Genomic DNA, 21,281 nt, shown 5'->3' on the forward strand with positions numbered 1-21,281 from the left:
ACACACACACACACACACACACACATGTAAAAACATATAAGAACATACAAACACACACAAACATATTGTCACAGTCAGGTGAAAACCTCGCATCTCCAACATACTGTATCACATTTTCAGGAGATTTCAGATTTCGTGTTTTATGTATTATGTATTTTATCCAATGGGGTTTGAAAAGGTTTCACCTAATCACACACATCTTTTACCTTTTTTTTTGTTTGTTTATTGTTGTTTCCATTGTACAAAATCCTTTTATTTTCTTGATGAGGTATTTTTTATAAACAACACTTGGGTTTCAAACATTTCCAGCACATGCCTTTTTTTTGTTTTGTATTATCTTTATTGTTCTTTTTTATGGTGTGAATACATAAAACCTAAGAGGCTGGTAGAGTTTCATCGACCCACAGAGGAAGCAGGTCATCCTCCGTTTGACTTTAAAACATGAAAATCGCCAAACTGGAGTTACGAGGTTTTCACATGACAGCAGCGTCGATATGCAAACACACACGGCATCACCCACACAGTATCAGTATCACTGTGGTTACTTTTACCAGAACCCAAACTGTGAGGGAATCTCAACATTAACACCTCATCCATCTGGCCTGGACGCTTTCCCAATCTGCTGCTCACTCTGCTACTTCTTCTTCTTGTTTAGTCCTCTTCCACTTCAAAACTCAACATGTTCTCTAAACCTGAAGATTATGGCTGAAATCCAAAGTGATGTTTGCGGATAGCAGCTGAACATTATTTTCCCCCTTACAAATATTATAGTTTAAGAAATGACAATAGGTTTACAACTATATAAAATGTGCAGTCATATGTGTTTTGAGTCTGAACAACAAAACTTCTCCAGACGTTTTGTGCAAAACATTTCAAGCTTTGGACTTTATGAAATTCATTTTTCTTACTTTTTTTTTTTTAGACTTTCCAGAGCTGCATAAGAACCTGAAAACAGCAGAAAATGAGTAGATGAGCAGAAGAATGTAAGTAAATTAGTAATATAGTCTCAGTTTGTGTTTTTCATCAACAGTTTGATATTCTGAATGGTCTTTTGTGATACAAGAGTTGAACCTCACTCTCTCACCCCACACCCTAAATCAGCATCAAACCAATTAAGTAGAATATTAGGTATTTTAGCTATTAAAAGAAACAATAAATGACATCGCAATCTGGGTGATCAATATTCCAAAGGTATATTTGAAACAGGCAAAAAAAACAGGTTTAACAGTCCAACAAATCACCTGACTGCCCTCACAAACTGGTAAGATAAAAACAGGTATTGTAGCTGTATCACATTTTAGCTATAAAAAAAATGTATTATGGCTTTAAAGACCTCATCAATATAAACGCTGTTCCTTTAGATGAAAACCACTGACAAACCGTTTTAATTAAGAAACTCCCTCCTGGCTAAATTCCAGTTTTCACCAAGCTACTGGAGCTTCTAGTTGGCAGCTAAGCATACGTTGCATATGAATAAAAGCATTGATGTTTGTGTTCCCAATGCCAAGAGCTGGGCAGTTTTCCACAAAATGTCACCATGAAGGATCTGAGCGTACAACAGATCCAAAAGGACTGAAATGATCTAGCTGCTGTGTTTGGACGGCTTCACTTTCTGTTCAAGCTGCAAAGTCAGAACTCCTCAAAATATTCACTGAACCTTAAAGGAGAACACCGGTGTCATTTAGAGTTACAGCCCATTTACCTCTGTCTATGTCTGGTTTACATTGCTCCAAATCATTTTGCCATGCATGCCAAAATTTTTTACATTTACTTGTTTTTCATTATTTGTAAAACACACATTTTAGTGTGAAACTTGGCTCGACCTCACCCGAGGCCTCGTGCCAATCCTTTACCTTAATTACAGTAGAAAATATAGACGTTGTGATGTCTGAATTTCAAAGATAAAGTGTTTTTTGACTTCGGTGTTTCTGGTTCCACGGCAACAAAATGAAAACAAATCACAATATTTGATGAAAATCAAAAGAAGCACCGTGTTCTACCGACACTGTATGATCTTAAAACACATCATAGTTAATCAAGTAGATTCAAAATCAACTTTTCTACAAAAATAAATCTACAGCTATATACAGTTTTCTTATATGACAACAAATATAGGAAACATTAAAGAGACGTAAATATATGTTATTTAACTTCACCGGAAACTTGTCAGATTAGGGAACAAAAATCTGTAATGTCGTTTCAACTAATTGAAAACTGTTTATGAATATTGTTAGCATTCCTCACTGCATCAGTTCATTAGCTTAAAGCTCGCAGTGCCCATTGGCTTCGATGAGGAATGCTAACAATGTTACTCTTCATGGACCAAGAAAGCAGAAATACCATAAAAATAAACATTTTTTTAAAAAGCTGTACAGGCATTTTTTTTTTTTCCAGAAAAAGACAGCAAGAGCTTTGTATAACATTGTAGAAAAAGCTATAAGCATTGATATAAATCTAGATTCTAAATTAGAAGAATAAACCTATAAGAATTCTCTTTTCTAAGACCTGATGGTGTTCAGATATCAAGGAAGACAAAGAAAACAACGTACTGAAGTGAACTTGTTGCCCAGAGGCAGACTCAGGTAGCCACTGGCCTGGGTTTAGCGGCTGGTAGCTGAAGTCCAGGCTGCAGTTGGGCTTCCTTCACAGTTTGATGGCAGTCGTACCTCCAACTCCTCTCTACCTCCCAGACTTTGTACCAAGAACCAAATTCAGGTCAGCGAGTCAGGATTAGATTCTTCACTCCCCTACAGCTGTGTGTTATCAAACCTGATCAGTGTGGTAAAAAATCATTTTCTACAATTCAAGTCTGTGCTTCAGGGTTCCCACACCGTTTCACTGATGAAATTACAAAACTTTTCCATGACTTCTCCATGCCCCTTTGCAAGTTCCCGTGGCCAAATTTTAATGAGACTGAATTAAAAAGTAATCATCAAACCATCAGCTACACTAACTTTAAGCATTAGGTTTTCACTTTAAAATCAAGGGTTATTATAATATTACGTTTCTGAACGAGCCACAGCTTCTTGTAACATTTTACAGTATTCAAGAAAATAAAAATCATTAACTTCACTAAACTAAAATTCCATGACTTTTCCAAAACTCTTCTCCCTTTTATCATTTTTCATCACTTCTCCACTGGAAAACTGGAAAACACTATTTTATAATTCCCTGACTTTTCCAGGTTTTCCAGGAGTGTGGGAACCCTGGTGCTTTATTGAGAAATATCTAAGTATTACTGTGAAAATGTAACTTTAATTATCAATCTTCACATGTGATTGAGCTGTGAGTATCAAAATCCTCTTCTTGTACGTAACTGAACTTGGATTGAACTTACTGTGTAAACTTTTATGGACGTATTTAATATGCTAAAAGCTTTGTATGCTGATAACGGTTCAGTTGCTAACGTTAACCAGCAAGCCAAGTACCCCAACGTTACTGTATTCTCTACAGAAGAGATAAAGGCAGCTAACTATATCATATCCAAATAAACTGATCATTAATTCGGTCTCTAGGTCACCACCATGAACCATGAATCTGTTCAGTTTGGGGAATGTTTTAGTAGCTGGGAGGGGTTTAATAATGTCAATCACTTGTTAGGTTATGTATTAAAGGATAAGTTTGCAAATTTTGGACCTATATATATATATAATGAGTCTCTTCATCCCTGTAGTCCTTGGACCCACAGACAGTACTGGCTCCAGAGTCCATTGCCTCTTGCTGCTAACAATGAGTCCCTGTGTTCCAGCGTGCTCGTCCCATGCTAGCCCAGTGACTCCTTTTGGCCAGCAGTGACTATTATGAGGTGAAAAGATCAGGGGTCAGAGGTCAGAGGTCAGCGGCAGACTGACAGGCGCCTCACAACGCCGAGGTCACGCAGCAGCCGTCTGATTCGCTGTTTGAGCTGCGGGAGGCGGGACAGAGGGTCGGGAGGCTCCAGTTCCCCAGAGTGATCCAACCAGGACTCTAACACTGGAGAGAGAGAGGGAGGGAGAGAGAGAGAGAGAGAGGGAGAAAGGGAGGGAGGGAGAGAGGGGGAGAGAGAGAAAGAGAGAGAGAGAGAGAGAAAGAGAGAAGGAGAGAGGGGGGGAGGGAAAGAGAGAGAGAGAGAGAGAGAAAGGGAGAAGGGGAGGGAGAGAGGGGGAGAGAGAGAGAGAGACAGAGAGAGAAAGAGAGAGGGAGAAAGGAAGGGAGAGAGGGGGGGAGAGAGAGAGGGATGGAGAGAGAGAGAGGGAGAAAGGGAGGGAGAGAGAGAGAGAGGGAGAAAGAGAGAGGGAGAGAGAGAGAGAAAGGGAGGGAGAGAGAGGGAGAGAGAGAGAGGGAGAAAGGGAGAAACAAAGAGATTTAGTTGACTTTTTCCACACAATTTCAGAAATCTTATAAACCTTCAAGATCAAAGCGTCTGACATCACCGGAAAAAGAAACTTTCAGTCTTATTAGACTTTCTGTCTTATTACAGAGTTTTTATTCTAACTCATTATTATGGGCTATCGTACAGGTCGACTTGTGGGGTTTTGGAGGGATCAAACCTGTGTGCTTACGGTAACGGGACAGTCCCAAACACACACCTCCCTGCACTCTAAAATGAGCTTTATTTGGCCGTCATCACCATCAATATTTAACACGTTTATTTATTCAACATTTGCAACAACTTTGAGAGTGATGTCAGTTTTTTTTTAGTTAATTCTACTGTTTCACTTTTTAATAATTTTTCTTTATTTTATTGCCATACCACCTTCATAAAATTGAAACCCTGATTCCTGGGCTGGTATCAATGGGCTGTGTTTTTATGTGTGTGTGTGTGTGTGTGTGTGTGTGTGTGTGTGTCAGTTTGTGGCTATACACTACACCGTCTTACACACAAATGATATACAATTTCTCATGCCTACAGTGTGTACATGTCAGTGTTTTCCAGTGTGAATGTGTGTGTGTGTGTGTGTGTGTGTGTGTGTGTGTGTGTGTGTGTGTGTGTGTGTCTCACCGTCCAGCTCGCTCTCTATCAGGTCCATTCTGGCTGAGATCTGGTTGTGAAGCGACTCGATGTGCTGCAGCAGGTTCAGCTGACACTCCACCACAGAGCCTGGGGGGGGCGCAGGGTGTGTGTGAGTGTGTGTGTGAGTGTGTGTGTGTGTGTGAGTGTCTGTGTCAGCGTCAGTCTGTTTCTTGTTGACGTCTTCAGGCTCTGCTCCCTGCAGAAGACAACAGAGTTAGACTTCCTCTTTTGTCACAATAACATCCTTCAGCATATCCAAGATGGCTGCCACAAAACATTAATCATCTATTGACAGAGATGGGGACTCGAGTCACATGACTTGGACTCGAGTCAGACTTGAGTCACACTTTTAATTGCTTGAAGAGCAGACTTGAGACTTGACTTGACTTGGGTTCTGGTGACTTGGGACTTGACTCTGACTTGTACTCTGATGACTTGAAAAGGTTTCTAAAGTCTTGACTTGAGATCTTGTGTTTGTGTAAATGACTCAGATTGAAAGTGATGAGATTTGTTCCAGCAGACGACTGAATTTAAATTCTGTTTTCTGAATTTGTATGGAATGATTGAATTTATTGAAGTTGAAACTGATTATAGAAATCAAACTCATGATGCTCTTACCAAGTTTTTATCCTATTAAAACCATATTGCATTGAAAAGTCCTAGATATTTAGTTTTCTTTAAGATATTAAATTGATACTGGACTCTTGATTTGTTCTGACAAAGTTAACTTGGTCATACTCTCTATTAACTCTAATGATAAATCTAATACTGTCATTGAGTGCCGTTTCACTGTTTCCACTGTGAAGCTCCCTTCACAGCGCCGGGTTCTTTTTCTATCCTTTTTTCTTTTCCCTTTCCCTTCTTGCCAAAGGAGACGCCGTGCTGGTTCTTGTTCCTGCCGGCGCTCACACTCACACAGCACTACATGTTAAAAATAGTTCAACTTTTAACAAAAGAGCGCTGCGCTTCTCTGCAGTCTCATAGCAACAGCAGAGGCTTGTTCAGCGCTGCGAGCTACAACAGAGGAGCAGCTTCTACTACAGCTTCCTCTCAGGGGTCGATCAGGGTCGCTCTCTCTCTCTCTGTGTCTCTCTCTCTGAATATTTCTCTCTGTGTCTCTCTCTCTCTCTGTGTCTCTCACTCTCTGAATATTTCTCTCTCTGTCTCTCTCTCTCTGTCTCTCTCTGTGTCTCTCACTCTGAATATTTCTCTCTGTCTCTCTCTCTCTCTCTGTCTATCTCTGTGTCTCTCTCTCTGTCTCTCTCACTCTCTCTGAATCTTTCTCTGTCTCTCTCTCTCTCTCTGTGTCTCTCTCACTCTCTCTGAATCTTTCTCTCTCTGTCTCTCTCTCTCTGTCTCTCTCTGTGTCTCTCACTCTCTGAATATTTCTCTCTCTGTCTCTCTCTCTCTGTCTCTCTCTGTGTCTCTCACTCTGAATATTTCTCTCTGTCTCTCTCTCTCTCTCTGTCTATCTCTGTGTCTCTCTCTCTGTCTCTCTCACTCTCTCTGAATCTTTCTCTGTCTCTCTCTCTCTCTCTGTGTCTCTCTCACTCTCTCTGAATCTTTCTCTCTCTGTCTCTCTCTCTGTGCCTCTCATTCTCTGAATCTTTCTCTCTCCGTCTCTCTCTCTTTCTGTGTCTCTCTCTCTGTCTCTCTCACTCTCTGAATCTTTCTCTCTCTCTCTCTCTCTCACTCTCTCTGAATCTTTCTCTCTGTCTCTCTCTCTCTCTCTGTGTCTCTCTCACTCTCTCTGAATCTTTCTGTCTCTCTCTCTCTCTGTCTCTCTGAATCTTTCTCTCTGTCTCTCTCTGTGTCTCTCTCACTCTCTCTGAATCTTTCTCTCTGTCTCTCTGTATCTTTCTCTCTCTGTCTCTCTCTCTCTTTCTTTGTCTCTCTCTCTGTGTCTCTCTCTGAATCTTTCTCTCTCTCTCTCTGTGTCTCTCTCACTCTCTCTGAATCTTTCTCTCTCTCTCTCTCTCTCTCTCTCTCGTCTAAACTCAGTGATGTTCCTGCCTGCATGACGGACCAACTCTATCGATCAAAACAAATCAATAGACCTTTTCCACAAACACAGCTGACATACTTCCACAGGTTATCAGTTCCGATCAGTTCTCACCACTGCCAGCAATGGTAAGAAGCCAACTTTCTGTCACCACCGACTCTATCTGTGACACTTACTGTCACACATTATTACCCTGTGGAAGTGTCATTTTTGTGAAAAAGGTCTATAGCGGGCTCTTTATTTCAATAAAGGTAAGTCACATTTTCATAGCGAGTAAGCTAGCTAATTAGAGCAGAGATCCCACAGAAAGGTGTAGTTCAGTGATTCTCAACCTTTTTCATATCAAAGACCCCTAATTTAGTCAACATTAGAGCCACAGACCCCCATTTGATGAGATTTTCTCTTGGACCCAAATCTCAGAATATATTTATTGTTAGATATGATTTTGTCCAGAATTCCATGACTATCTGTATTGTAGGAAGAGAGACAACCGTGAAACTATAACCAAAACAGTCATTCTTCTAGATTCTCTAATTGTAAATGAAATAATGCTTAAGTTTAACAATTCATCAATTTGCTGGGGACCCCCTAGAACCCCCTCCAGGACCCCTGGTGGTCCCCGGACCGCACATTGAGAACCACTGGTGTAGTTAACAAGTAATATATCACCATGCTGAATACTGGAATAATGAAACTGCTTTGGCATTTATTTTTTTTGGCTTGAGAATGAGGATTTTTGAATGAGAACGAGGAATGTGTTGCGATTCAAGTCGCACGCTTGTAGCACCGTCCTCCATCGTTTAGCAGTTGAAAATGGCACGGGGGGGGGGTTATTGGGAGTGTCTTGGAACTCCAATATGTGTGTGTGTGTGTGTGTGTGTGTGTTCCAAAACAGAGTACAGGCCAGAAAGTGAGTTTTAAAGGCAGAAATCTCAGCACCAAGCCAAGTCATCGTTAATCCTTGGTATTGATCAACAACCCTGTCCATGCATGCAAACACAGCCAGAGTGATGACTGCCCATTCCCAAGAGCAGCCTGTAGTGGTTTTACCTGATCCTCACTGTTCTGGTTCTGGTTCTGGTCCAGGTTCAGTCCAGCAGTCTGCGTTTCCTTCTCACTCTCCCCTGCTTTTTCCCATGATGCCCCGGGCTTCTGGTAGCAGTGCTCGCTGCTGACGTAACACACGGGAGAAAAACCGTCGGCCCTCTCGGGAGCCTCTCCGCTCCGATCGGCCGCGACGGTCGGCTCCTCCTCCCGTCTCCATGGCAACCGCCACAGCTGCAGGTCGGGGTGGGAGGGAGAGCTGGGCGGACAGAGGGACGAACAGACAAACTGAGTATATAATGAACAGGCTGTGTGCATGTTTGGCTCTGGTTTCACTTCAGGACAAACTGGAAACTGTTTGTGGTTCTGAGGTTTGATGCTTGCATCGACTCCAGTAGGTGCTGCAGTTTAAGAATAGATATTATTTGGATATTTATATCAGTGAATCTCAACCTTTTTCATATCAAGGACCCCTTATTTAGTACACATTAGAGCCACAGACCCCTAACTTGATGAGAATTTGTCTCTTGGACCCAAATCTGAGAATATTTTTATTGTCAGATTTGATTTTGTCCAGAAGTCCATGACTATCTGTATTGTAGGTAGAGAGATAACAGCTAACAACTAGGATCAAAACAGTCATTCTTCTACATTCTCTAATTGTGTTAACTTCTTGTAAATGAAATAATGCTGAAGTTTAACAATTCATCAATTTGCTGGGGACCCCCTGGAACCACCTCAAGGACCCCTGGTGGTCCCCGGACCCCACGTTGAGAACTACTGATTTAGATTATGGAACTACAGTTGCAAATGTTATTGTTTTCTGGCAGGCTGTGCACAATAAGGCCAGAGGATGAATTTTCATTAGGGCTGGTTATGATAATGACAATATTCAATATTATCATTTATTGTCTTTCAGTGGAATCATATCGTGATAATATGGTGATTTGGGGATATTGTGACACACAATTCTGCTGTCTAAATTGATAACAAGCAAATTTTATTTAAGTAATATGTTTCCTCCGACCAGATTTCAGTGTTACACTTGTTCAAACTGAAAGGTAAACATAAAAAAAAGTGTTTCTCTGATGCACAATTCAGCAGCATGACTAGTTTTTTTTATATATTGTCAGAATCTGCTTTGTCGGCGTTCCTTTATGTGCTAGAAGTGATTTTCAGACTGTTCCTCCAGACGATGGCAGTGAATGGAGAGAGAGAAAAAAACACAATTCTCCAGTCTCCTCTACTGGAGCAACAGATCACAGAATCACTGATTTGGGGTTTTATCATGGAAACAGATACACAATCCAAGACACTACCAAAGTTATACAGCACTTTAAGTTTAGATTGATTCATATGTGGAGAAGATTTCCAAACAGTTTGGACAAACAGGGAGAACCTACAGTCTCAGTTAGTCAGGACGGGACGCTCTGCTCTGCTGCACACACACTTCCTGGTTTAGACTGAGAAGACACTGCAGGTTTACTTAAAAATCTTCTGTAGTGCAGCTTTAAAACTTCAATTAAAAAGTGCATTTTGATCAAAAGTTCTCTGATGTAAAACAGTTCTCCTGTAAAGGTAAATGAACCTCTGATGGCCAATCTCTACTCACTGTAAGAGGCTGATTTTGAGCTGGAGGCCTTTGAGGACCTGGTTGAGGCCGTGTGTGTGTGCGAGGAGACGGTTGGTGTGTGAGATCTTGGAGGCGTTGAGCTCTGCGTAGTTCTCTTTAACACACGACAGGCCGAACATGCGCCCTGACGTCAGCCAATCAGGATCGGGCAGGAAATGCTGAGCCCGCCTCCAACCTGAACAAGAACGTAAAAAAAAAACAGGCTGAGAAAAGACACAAACACACACTGAAACACACACACACTTCTGCACACATAAATGTAAACACAAACTCATACTAGAATTGTCAAAGCATCAAAATATAGACTACAGCAGTGGTTCTCAACCTTTTTCATATCAAGGACCCCTAATTTAGTCCACATTAGGGCCACAGACCCCCATTTGATGAGATTTTGTCTCTTGGACCCAAATCTGAGAATATTTTTATTGTCAGATATGATTTTGTCCAGAATTCCATGACTATCTGTACTGTAGGTAGAGAGATAACAGAGAAACTATGATCAAAACAGTCATTCTTCTACATTCTCTAATTGTGTTCACTTCTTGTTAATGAAATAATGGTGAAGTTTAACAATTCATCAATTTGCTCGGGACCCCCTGGAACCCCCTCAAGGACCCCTGGCGGTCCCCGGACCCCACGTTGAGAACCACTGGACTACAGCACCAATAGCAGCCCCAGTATCACAGTCTAAACAGTCAGTAAATAATAACCAGTCCTGAAACAAATTAATGGATTCATTTTAGAATAAAAAGATTTAAAGAATCGTAGTAAAATTACTTCAAATACAACAATACCAGCACATTTCTCATATACACACACACCCAAACTTATAAATACACCAGGCAGGTTTCAGAAAATCTAAGATTTTTTAACACAACTACTGAAAGCTGAGAAACTATAAATTAGTAGAACTTGAAAAAGGACAGCAAGAAATGAGTTAAGGGACATGAAGTCCAACTTTAGTAAAGCAGACAGGATGCAGATTGTTCTGCTAACCCTGTTCTGTTCATGGGGAAAATATAAAACCTCTAATAACTAGATTTAAAACATTTCAATACTTTCAAAAGGTCCTTTACTCACACAGACAGTTTCTGCAACCTTATGTATTGTGAGAGCTGTCTGTCTTTCCCACTTGTCTACAGTAAGTATGAGAGCACACACACACACACATACACACACACACAAACACACAGACACACACACACACACACACACACACACATACACACACACAGAGTAGTGTTTAGTACCTGCAGTGTCTCTGCAGCAGTAGCAGATGTAGTTGTGTGGAACGTTGTCTTCATATAAACCCATACAGGTCCCATGCTGCCAACACAGACACTGCACACACTGCAGACAGACAGACAGACAGACAGAGAGACAGACAGACAGACAGACAGACAGACAGACAGACAGAGACAGGATTATTAATATCACTTATCCGTCACTATAATCACTGTATTACTGCCTTTATCAGTCCTCAATTTGAGAAGGAACCATTTGAGGATTAAAGGGTTGTAGCACCAGATCATGTTTGTCAAAATGGAATAAAATGTCCCTCTTACTGTTATGAATTGCTGACATTGTTTTCTTAAAGAAATGATTAGTCTGAAGAAGATTATTATGCATTTTATTACACTGATATTTTCTACCCATTTAGAGGGATATTTATTACATTTTGATCATTTATTACATTCTAACAGTTGCATTACCAGTTGCTACAGAGGTTGGAATCAGTTAGTCTCAAGTCAAGTCCCAAGTCTAAATGTAGAACAGCAAGTCAAGTCAGAACAAATCAAGAGTCCAGTATCAATTTAATATCTTTAAGAGAACTAAATATCTAGGACTTTTCAATGCAATATGGTTTTAATAGGATAAAAACTTGGTAAGAGCATCATGAGTTTGATTTCTATAATCAGTTTCAACTTCAATAAATTCAATCATTCCATACAAATTCAGAAAACAGAATTTAAATTCAGTCGTCTGCTGGAACAAATCTCATCACTTTCAATCTGAGTCATTTACACAAACACAAGATCTCAAGTCAAGACTTTAGAAACCTTTTCAAGTCATCAGAGTACAAGTCAGAGTCAAGTCCCAAGTCACCAGAACCCAAGTCAAGTCTTCATGCATCAAGTCTCAAGCAATCAAAACTATGACTCAAGTCCAAGTCATGTGACTCAAGTCCCCACCTCTGCTGTTCACTGTAATCAATGTTCTGTTTACTGTAATACTAATGTCTCTAAATTTATGTGGTAATGATTTGGTAAATGGAAAGTGTATAGTTACAAAGATTTGCTTGTGTGTGTGTGTGTGTGTATGTGGGTGTGGGTGTGTGTGTGTGTGTATGTGGGTGTGTGTGTCCCACCTGGATCATGAAGTCGTTCTCCTCGTTCACCTCACACACACACCTCATCACCTCACGCTCCTCGGTCTCCATGGCAACTGACCAGGGGGGCGTGTCCTCTTCGCTCTCGGCCGTTAGCGTCGACCAATCGCTGGCATCGTCAGCTGGATGGGGGAGGGGCCGAGGTTAGAGAGTAACCATATACCCATCCATCTGTCTATCTATCCATCCATCCATCCATCTATCCATCTATCTATTCCTCCATTCATTAGCACTGCCCAGTTATGGCTAAAACAATAATCCCAATTAGTTTAATAGATATTGGAATCATTATTATTAATCACCATTATTAGTCTTGATGATTTGTGGAGCAAAATTATTTCACTGCACTTCTGGCAGCTGATATCAACATCTTGGTACTTTCAACTACAGAAGACGCTCTGAATGAGATTAAATGTTCCCGTGTTGCTGATCATTAACTGGAGACTAAAATCACAATATATAATAATTACACACAATTAATTCCAAGTTAATAAATTGACCATAATCTTCAGGCTCTGATCATATCTGTAGATGTGACCTGCTGTTGATGTTACGCTGATATAGAGAAATTTTAGCAAAATTTGGCTGAATCATCGGTGTGTGTTATTGTGTGTACGTATTCTCCACTGTGCATGTGTATGTCACCCACTGTGAGTGTGTGTATGGTTGTGTGTGTGTTCTCCACTGTGTGTGTGTGTGTGAGAGGTTGTGTGTGGGTGGGGTTGTGTTTCCCACTGTGTGTATAATTTACCCCACTGTTGTCCCATCATGCGTGTGTGTGCCACCCACCGTGTGTGTGTGTGTGCCACCCACTGTGTGTGTGTGTATGTGTGTTACCCACCGTGTGTGTGTGTGTTGTGGTGTGTGGCAGACAGAGCGGCAGGAGGACTGTCTGTGTTCTCATCATCACTGCTGCCGTTTCCTGACAATCGGAAAAAGAGAAGAAAAAGACACAAGCACATTGTCATTTTTCTACTAATAATGATAAGAAATAATAATAATAATAATAACAAAATGTATTTGGATTTCAAAAACAAGTTTACAAAGTGCTTCACAGAAATAAAAACAGAAAATACACAGTGCAAATACAAATTAGAATACTTACAATGCAATCAAGAAATAAAAACATAGATAAAAGACAATGAATAAAAATCTTAAGAATAAATAAATGAATAAAAGCATAAAGAAATAAAGAAAAACTCTAATTAAAAGCAAAAACAGCACTTTCCTTAACAAAGTTACAAAGTGCTGTAAAATAAAAATCAGCTTTACTAAACACAATTTCTCTACTCGCTCCACTAACAGTAAACTAAAGCCTGTAGCTCCTGATTTGGAAGCAAAATCCAGACGTCATGTTGGACTCCCAACAAGGAATATAACAACACTGTTACAGCAGAATGATAAATAGTTGTCAGTTTAGTGCAAGAGTGTTAACTGTGTCTTAGAGAAAAAAACAGAAGCTGCTCTCCAACCAGAGAGACAAAACATCAGGAGCATCGGGAGAAAAATGAAAGAACTTCTGGAGGTTTCTGGATTTAACAGCTGCTCTGTGTTTGATAGGCTGCTTGGCTCACTAACTCTCACCTGACTGACTTCTCTTCTTCTTTTTCTTTTTCTTCTTCTTCAGTTTGACTCTCAGGAAGTTCCTCCTCTCCTTCCTGTCCTGCCCTCCTTCTGTCTCCCTCCCTCCTTCCTTCTTCACTTCTACTTACAGGCAGACAGACAGGCAGGCCGGACAGACAGACAGGGATTTGTAACAACTGTCGCTTTTCAGGGAAAAAAAAAAAAGCAAAACCTGAAGGTGTTGTATTTTTCAACCTTAAAAGTTTGTTTCCCTTGTTTCTATGGTTTTAATCACTTCTACATTTTATCACTGTGATATTATAATAAACCATAACTTTAACTTCACTGAGGACCTTAAGCCCAAATATCACCTTAAACAGAGATGAGGAAATAATTTTTGTCCCTCATTTTTGAAGCTGTGATCCCTGAGATCTGGTATAAGGAGGCATGACAAGTCAAACACAGCGTGTGTGTGTGTGTGTGTGTGTGTTAATGTGCGTGATGCAGTCTTCCAACCTGTTCCCATGGCGCTGTGCTCTCTGTTGTCATGGTGACAGGTGTTGCTGTTCTGGTTCTCCTTCCTCCTCTCTGACAGGAAGTCCCGCCCCTCAGAAGACGACCGCTTCCTCCTACAACAACCAATCAGAATATGCTATATAAGCATTTGGTTTCCTCTAGTGTGAGATGCTGTGCCTCTTGTTCTGTGGGAATTGAACCAGCAACCGGCCAACATGTGGAGCGGAGTTTGACCTTCTGTTGTTGGGATTTGAACCGTCAACCTACCGCGGCGTCTCCTGCTCGCCGCCCGGCTCCTCGGGCCGCCGGTCGGAGTGGTAGTACTTGATGTGCGAGTGCAGAAGGCTCCCCTTCCTGAAGGACTTGGTACAGCCCGGCGCCGGGCATTTAAACGGGTTGTGGTCCAACTCAATGGACAGAATGGGGGGAGGCTGGTTCTTGATCACCCTGTACACTGGAGAGAGAGAGAGAGAGGGAGAGAGAGAGAGAGGGAGAGATAAAGAGTTGTACTTCCTTTTGAACTGCACCAGGTATGAAAATGTCAGAGTGACCTCTCTCTCCAAATTCCAAAACGTGAGCAATTTCGAAAAAATGTACAAAAAACTCCTTTGAATCCTTGCTGAAGACTCAAGCAAAATGACAAACTACAGTGTGTGTTTGTATGGAGTGTGTGTGTGTGTGTGTGTTTGTGAGTATGGAGTTTACATGATGTGTGTGTGTGTGTGTGTGTGTGTGTGTGCTTACGTGGTTCTCTGCTGAATTTGTGTGTGGTTGGCAGGTGGGCCTGGCGTTCCAACAGGACATCTGACAGAGAGAGAGAGGAGAGAGGAGAGAGAGAGTGAGAGGGAGAGAAAGAGAGAGAGAGGGAGAGACAGAGAGAGAGAGAGAGATAGAGAGAGGGAGAGAGAGAGAGAGAGGGAGAGAGAGACAGAGAAAGGGAGAGAGAGAGAGAAAGGGAGAGAGAGGGGGGAGAGGGAGAGAGAGACAGAGAAAGGGGGAGAGAGAGAGGGAGAGACAGGGAAAGGGAGAGAGAGAGAGAGAAACGGGGAGAGGGAGAGAGAGGGAGAGAGAAAGGGGGAGAGAGAGACAGAGAAGGGGGAGAGAGAGAGAGGGAGAAAGAGAGATACAGAGAAGGGGGGAAAAGAGAGAGAGGGGGAGAGAGAGGGAGAGACAGAGAGAGAGGGAGAGAGACAGAAAGGGGGAGAGAGAGGGAGAGAGAAAGAGAGGGAGAAAGAGAGAGGAAGAGAGAGAGAAAGGGGGAGAGGGAGAGAGAGAAAGGGGGAGAGAGAGAGGGAGAAAGAGAGAGGAAGAGAGAGAGAAAGGGGGAGAGAGAGAGGGAGGGAGAGAGATTGACAGAGACAGGGAGAGAGACACACAGAAAGAGAGAGCAAGAAAGTCAGCCACAGTACAACAGACTGTTCCTGAACTACTATTACCTACTAAAATATAAATGAAATGATTTATTATAAACATATATTATACAATTCTATATTATATAATATCGTATTATATTAATAATAATAATAATAAACCATTTTAAAATTCACTCTAGAGTAAAAGCCACAGTAAATCCCAGCAGCCAGGAATATTCCCCCAGGTGACGATCCGCCTGTGTTTACCTCTGTCTGTGTGGGCGGAGTCAGGAGAGGCTGGCTGGGCGGAGTCAGTGCTGGTTGGCTGATTCTGATTTCCTGGAGCGGGGGAAACAACCAATCAGCTTTTAGCTTGTTTACCTCACCCACAATGAGATCCATTAGCGATGTATTCTACAATTAAAGAAATCCAGCGCTTTTGTTGAAGCCTATTTATTCATTCAAGTCCTTTATCTATCTGTTCTAGCTCTATGCCGTAAAGAGGGGTCAGAGGTCATGTGACTTACTGTCCTCTGTTTTCTTCTTGGCCGGCGGAGGGGAGGATGACGGTTCTGCCTTCCTCTTCCTCTCCTCCTCGCTCTCTCCTTCCTCCCATCCCTCGCTTCCCGCCGGGCTCTTCTCAGGTCCGGCCTTCTGCGTCCACCCACACACACACACACACACACCCACACACAGGGGTACAGTCTCAGCATTGTGGATGTGATTGGGGAAGCTCATTAGATATGGACCAATAGCAGTGGAGTATTCCTTACTTCCTGGAAGGGTTTGACCTTGGTGGGCTTCACGGTCAGAACCACACCGTCGTAGAAACGCACTCTGTAGGATTCTGACACACACACACACACACACACACACACACACACACACACACACACACACACACACACACACACACACACACACACACACACACACACACACACACACACACACACACACACACACACACACACACACACACACACACACACACCATACCAAGGTTATTATCGTTAACGAAGAGTAACGACATAACGAAAACTAGGTGTGAAAAAACATTTTCCTTAACTGAAATTAAAAAAAAAAAACGAGGCTTTACAAAAAAACCATAACTGATACTGTATTGTGTGTTTACAAAACTAACTAAAATAAACTAAAATTATAGAGAAAATGTCTTTAGTTTTCATCTTTGTCAATTTATTTCATATGTAAGCCTAGTATTTTGGGTGGATATGAAATCTATCTTCCAATTTATTTATTTTTTTCTATTTTTTTTTACTTTTTGAATCTCGCCCTTGACAAATACCCCATATTACAAAAAAGGACTAAAACTAACACTGAAACTAATAAAACCTAAACTAAAACTAAGCATTTTCAAAAAATAAAAACTAAACTAAACTAGCAAACCCACTTTAAAAACTAATTAAAACTAAACTGAAATTGAAAACAAAAAGTCAAAACAAAATAAAAATAAAAACTAATGAAAAATGCAAAACTATAATAACCTTGCACCATACAAAGTTGTAAATCAATTTTTTATGGATAACATCAGATAGTTCGACTCCACAATTAAATATATTAAGAGTTTCATTCCAAAATCACTGCCATTTTGAAAAAAACAAACAAACAAAAAAAACAAATAACTGTTATCTTACTGACATGAAAATAAGGCTCTGACCTTTGTCCCCCTCATTACTGGTTAAATTCACTGTAAAATGCGCTACAGGTATTAAATTCTATCAATATATTTTTGGATTATTTTACCAGATTATGAGTCAGAAATTATGTCACTGGGGATTTAAAGGAAAAATCCCCTCTGATCCTCTTCACTGTTAGATCTCATCAGTCTGTGATGTTCAACACATTCCAGGAGTTATTTAGTGATGAAGTGTTGTCATTTACCTTTTTTTGTGAACCCACTTTCCCTCAACCTGTCTTATCTACTTCTGCTTCAGTTAGTGATTTCCTACATTTCCCAGAATGCCTTTCAACAACCCCAAGAGCAGGAGCCTGAACTTGTTGCATTCAGCTGTGGGTTTTATGTAAGGTGGAGACTGGAGAGAGATAGAGATAGTATGTTTTTCCAGTTGAAAAAAGTTTTAAAAAAAGCCTGTCTCTCTGCTGCATTGCATTCTGGTCTCTCTCCTGCTCCTGTGGTGGAGAAACTGGTCTCTCTCCTCTTCTACGATGGATTTCTCCCTGTATGCTTGTTGAACGTCTCTCGGTGCAAAATGGCGGCTCTAGAAAGAAGCCCTCGCTCTTTGATTCTGAGGGACTGACACCAAAACCTGACCTTTACCGCTGAGGTTTTACATCCTGAAACATTTTCTCATATCAAACTCCACTGGAGCTGCTGGAAACATCTGGAGGTGACGTGACATTGTCTACAATTACCCACGAAGAAGAAAAATACACCAAACAACGGAATGGACCCAGGAATGCAAAGTACATCACCAACAGCTTTCATCACAGAAACACAGCTTTTTAAGAATTTCCATATAATGTACATTAAGGGTGAAAGGTCAAAGTTGAGCCTCACCATCTTTGTTGACCTTAAGGACTTTGGCTGGGTAGAAGCGACAGTCTGTCCAACAGGCCAAAACCTTCGTACCTGACCTAAACAACTAGAGAGAGAGAGAGAGAGAGAGAGACAGGGAGAGAGAGAGAGACAGAGAAAGGGGGAGAGAGAGAGAGAGAGAGAGAGAGAGAGACAGGGAGAGAGAGAGAGACAGAGAAAGGGGGAGAGAGAGAGAGAGAGAGAGAGAGAGAGAGACAGAAAGGGGGAGAGAGAGAGACACAGAGAGACAGAAAGGGGGGGAGAGAGAGAGAGAGAGAGAGAGAGAGACAGAAAGGGGGAGAGAGAGAGACACAGAGAGACAGAAAGGGGGGGAGAGAGAGACAGAGAAAGGGGGGGAGAGAGAGAGAGAGAGAGACAGAGAAAGGGGGAGAGAGAGAGAGAGACAGAGAAAGGGGGAGAGAGAGAGAGATAGAGAGCAAAGTACAGTCGAACAGGGAGAAAGTGACACACACACAGATTCACAAAGGAACATGCGATAACTATACTGGTGTCTCTCTCTCTCTCTCTCTGCCTTCCTGTCTGTCAGTCTGTCAGTCATACCGGGTGTGGGCGGGACTTGTTCAGGCCCTGCTTCCTCAGGCTGACTCGCTCCAGCGGCCTCAGGTACGGCGAGCTCCATGGAAACCATTCGTCATGGCGACGGCTCCACTGGCGGTAATGGATCAGAACCTTTTCTTTCTCATAGTCGATCTTCTCTATAGACGCCGTGTACCTGATGATGACACAGGATACTTTTTAAAAAAATCTAAAATTAAATATTTTAAAATTAAATTTAAAACTAAAATGAGAACATAAATGTAAAATAAGTTTCAAATCAAATACAATTTTAAATTTTTAAAACCATTTAAAAATATATCATAAACCAAATATTTTTTTAATAGATTTTATACATGTATAATATAAAATATGTCTATTTTGACATACCTTTATACAAGTCTATTCCCTAATTTACCAGTAGACTGCAATAAGTCTACAGGTCAGTTCCTCTGGACATGTGTATGTTATTACATGTATATATGTGTGTGTGAGTGGTCCAGACTATTTCTTGTGTTACTGTGTGTTACTGTGTGTGTGTGTGTGTGTGTGTGTGTGTGTGTGTGGTCCACACCAGTTCTTGTGGCGGTCCCGAGCCTCCAGCTTAGCTCCGACCTCGAAGGTGATCCCCGACCGGTCTGGGGGAGACTTCATCTGACAGACACACAAACAACTGTTCTAATACAATCTGACATATTCACTAACTTCTACTACATTAATCACTAATATTAATGAATAATTATGAATTACAATTTTCCATCAGTTTGCAGGAGACCCTCGGGTCCCTTCTTAACAAACACAGAGTTTGATGGAGCGGTCATCCATATTTTTAGCACAAATCACATGCATGCTTCTCCTTTATTGTAGGGGAATACAGAGAGAATGCAAGGCTTCAATTCCCTTCCATTATCCCCATTGTTAAACCAGAACCAATAAATCCCATCCATAATAACCAATGTAGTCCTATCAGACCACTGGCAGAGAGAAATGCAAAGATGGGTACGTGCATCTCTGTTTAAATCTTATTAAAATTAATTGAATATCAAAATCAGTTAATTTCTACTCAAACCACTGCACTGGGGACATCTACTAGCATGTTACTGTTATCATTATTTTAATGTAATCTGTAGTGATTTTTCCCAAAAGCGCGCGTCAACTGACAGCTGTCGGGTGATGACGTCAGCAGCGCGCGCTGGGGCTCGCTTCCTGTGCGCTTTTCAGACAGAATGAAACTTAACTCGGGGTGGCGGCTATTTATTTATGAACACATTTCACCAGATAATAACACACATTAATAGTCAAGTTAAGGCGTCAAGATGTAAAACGTGCCTTAATGACAACAGCGCGTGCCACTTTTCAGCGGAGAAAGTGAAAACAAGCGTCGCTAACGTTACCGAGATACCGTCAACAGCCAAACTCCATATTAAATACATTTTCATATGAATATCCTTAATGATAACAGGTCCGTGTGTTGATAAGAAGTGCACGGCAAAACATATCGAAATCTGTGCAGTGCATAATCAACGAAATAAACTTTTATATAGCGTTTACTGACATTTCTCTGTCTGTGCTGTCAGCTTTCTAAGGGGAAGCTGATTGGCCACAAGCCCCCGGAGACACCGTTTAGACTTTTCATTGGACTTCTCTGCTGTCAGTCAGAGCGAAGTCCCGCCCCCCGGCCCCTCTAGTCGCCAAGCTAGTTGATTACAGCTAATATGCTAACGTTACGTTGCTGGTGTTAGCCTCAAACAGCAGCACAGAATGTCACAGGATGAAACGCAAAAAACCTCCAAACTCGACAGCTGTGATGTACGCTCGTATTAGTAAAAAGATAACATAAAGTGCATAAAGTTAACCAGCAAACTCGTCTGGCTAACAGCGAGCTTAGTGTCCTCCTCCATTGACAGTGAATAGAAAAGCTAACAAAGCTAACAGCTACGTTTGACAAGCCACAGTGACAGGCAGCTGCACACCGATAAAAGTTTCATCTCGGCGAATGAATTGTCACGAAAACCGACAGCGAGATGAAACTGTTTCCACTGTTCAAATCTTAAAATTAGCATTCAACTATCGCAATAAACACACGTCCGTTTAAAAGATTAACATAACGGGGTTGTTTACCTCGCGCGCTCCCTGTTGTATTCTGCTCTGACGTTCCAGCAACGTGCTGCTGTGATGGTCCACTTGCGCATGCGCAAATCAGAGAACTCATGGAGAAAATATGGAAATTTTCTATTTTAGTTAATTTTAGTTTCTACATAGCGTTTTATTTTGTATATATTTTTGTTAGCTACTGCCATTAATGTCTTGAATTAAAATGCTTTGAATAAAAACTTCTAGACCCATTATAAACTACAAAATGTGATGCCTTCACTTAATTAAAAACTGAAGAAATGTCATCTACTGATATTACTTGCATGTGCTATTTTGTATTACACAAAATTAAACATTACTGAAACATATTCTGATAATTTAACGCCACACCCTAAAAGGGTCTCAACATTTTAAATCATAGAGATATAAATGACCATACCAGGGACACAACACTTTACAAAACAGGTTATTCAAATACAGTAAAATCTGAAAAAATGTGTTCATGTATTTGTACATTTCTTTTCTCTTTCTTTATTATAGTACAATTTATTCATTGTGGCGCACAGCAAGCATTATTGGTGTT

At 41.1% G+C, this 21,281-nt stretch overlaps 1 protein-coding gene across 1 annotated transcript; it reads right to left on the bottom strand.

Annotated features, from left to right (window-relative positions):
- Positions 1-342: 342 nt before the first annotated feature.
- On the bottom strand, positions 343-20,738 carry LOC139640291 (PHD finger protein 20-like). The gene is made up of 18 exons (XM_071514475.1): positions 20,726-20,738; positions 19,179-19,258; positions 18,611-18,782; positions 18,032-18,116; positions 16,266-16,339; positions 16,020-16,146; positions 15,760-15,831; positions 14,885-14,944; positions 14,408-14,594; positions 14,141-14,253; positions 13,646-13,765; positions 12,903-12,983; positions 12,041-12,183; positions 10,923-11,022; positions 9,652-9,847; positions 8,046-8,298; positions 4,982-5,189; positions 343-3,972 (listed from the first exon to the last, which is right to left on the bottom strand). The coding sequence occupies exons 2-18, from the start codon at positions 19,256-19,258 to the stop codon at positions 3,836-3,838; spliced, it is 2,208 nt and encodes a 735-aa protein (XP_071370576.1). The 5' UTR covers positions 20,726-20,738; the 3' UTR covers positions 343-3,835.
- Between the last annotated feature and the right edge of the window lie 543 nt (positions 20,739-21,281).

This window comes from Centroberyx affinis, unplaced genomic scaffold (genome assembly GCF_046629955.1).
Source record: "Centroberyx affinis isolate AG114_WGS23_722 - 3 ecotype Tasmania unplaced genomic scaffold, CSIRO-AGI_Caff_v1 ptg008932l_1, whole genome shotgun sequence".
NCBI classification, from domain to species: domain Eukaryota; kingdom Metazoa; phylum Chordata; class Actinopteri; order Beryciformes; family Berycidae; genus Centroberyx; species Centroberyx affinis.

What these genes read in the sequence shown, in the direction of transcription:
- LOC139640291 (XM_071514475.1), bottom strand. Translation starts at nt 19,258, where the DNA reads ATGAAGTCTCCCCCAGACCGGTCGGGGATCACCTTCGAGGTCGGAGCT. An exon ending in ACAAGTCCCGCCCACACCCG is followed by an intron (nt 18,117 to 18,610) that starts GTATGACTGACA and finishes CTCTCTCTCTAG; the next exon opens with TTGTTTAGGTCAGGTACGAA. An exon ending in AGGTCAAACCCTTCCAGGAA is followed by an intron (nt 16,147 to 16,265) that starts GTAAGGAATACT and finishes GGGTGGACGCAG; the next exon opens with AAGGCCGGACCTGAGAAGAG.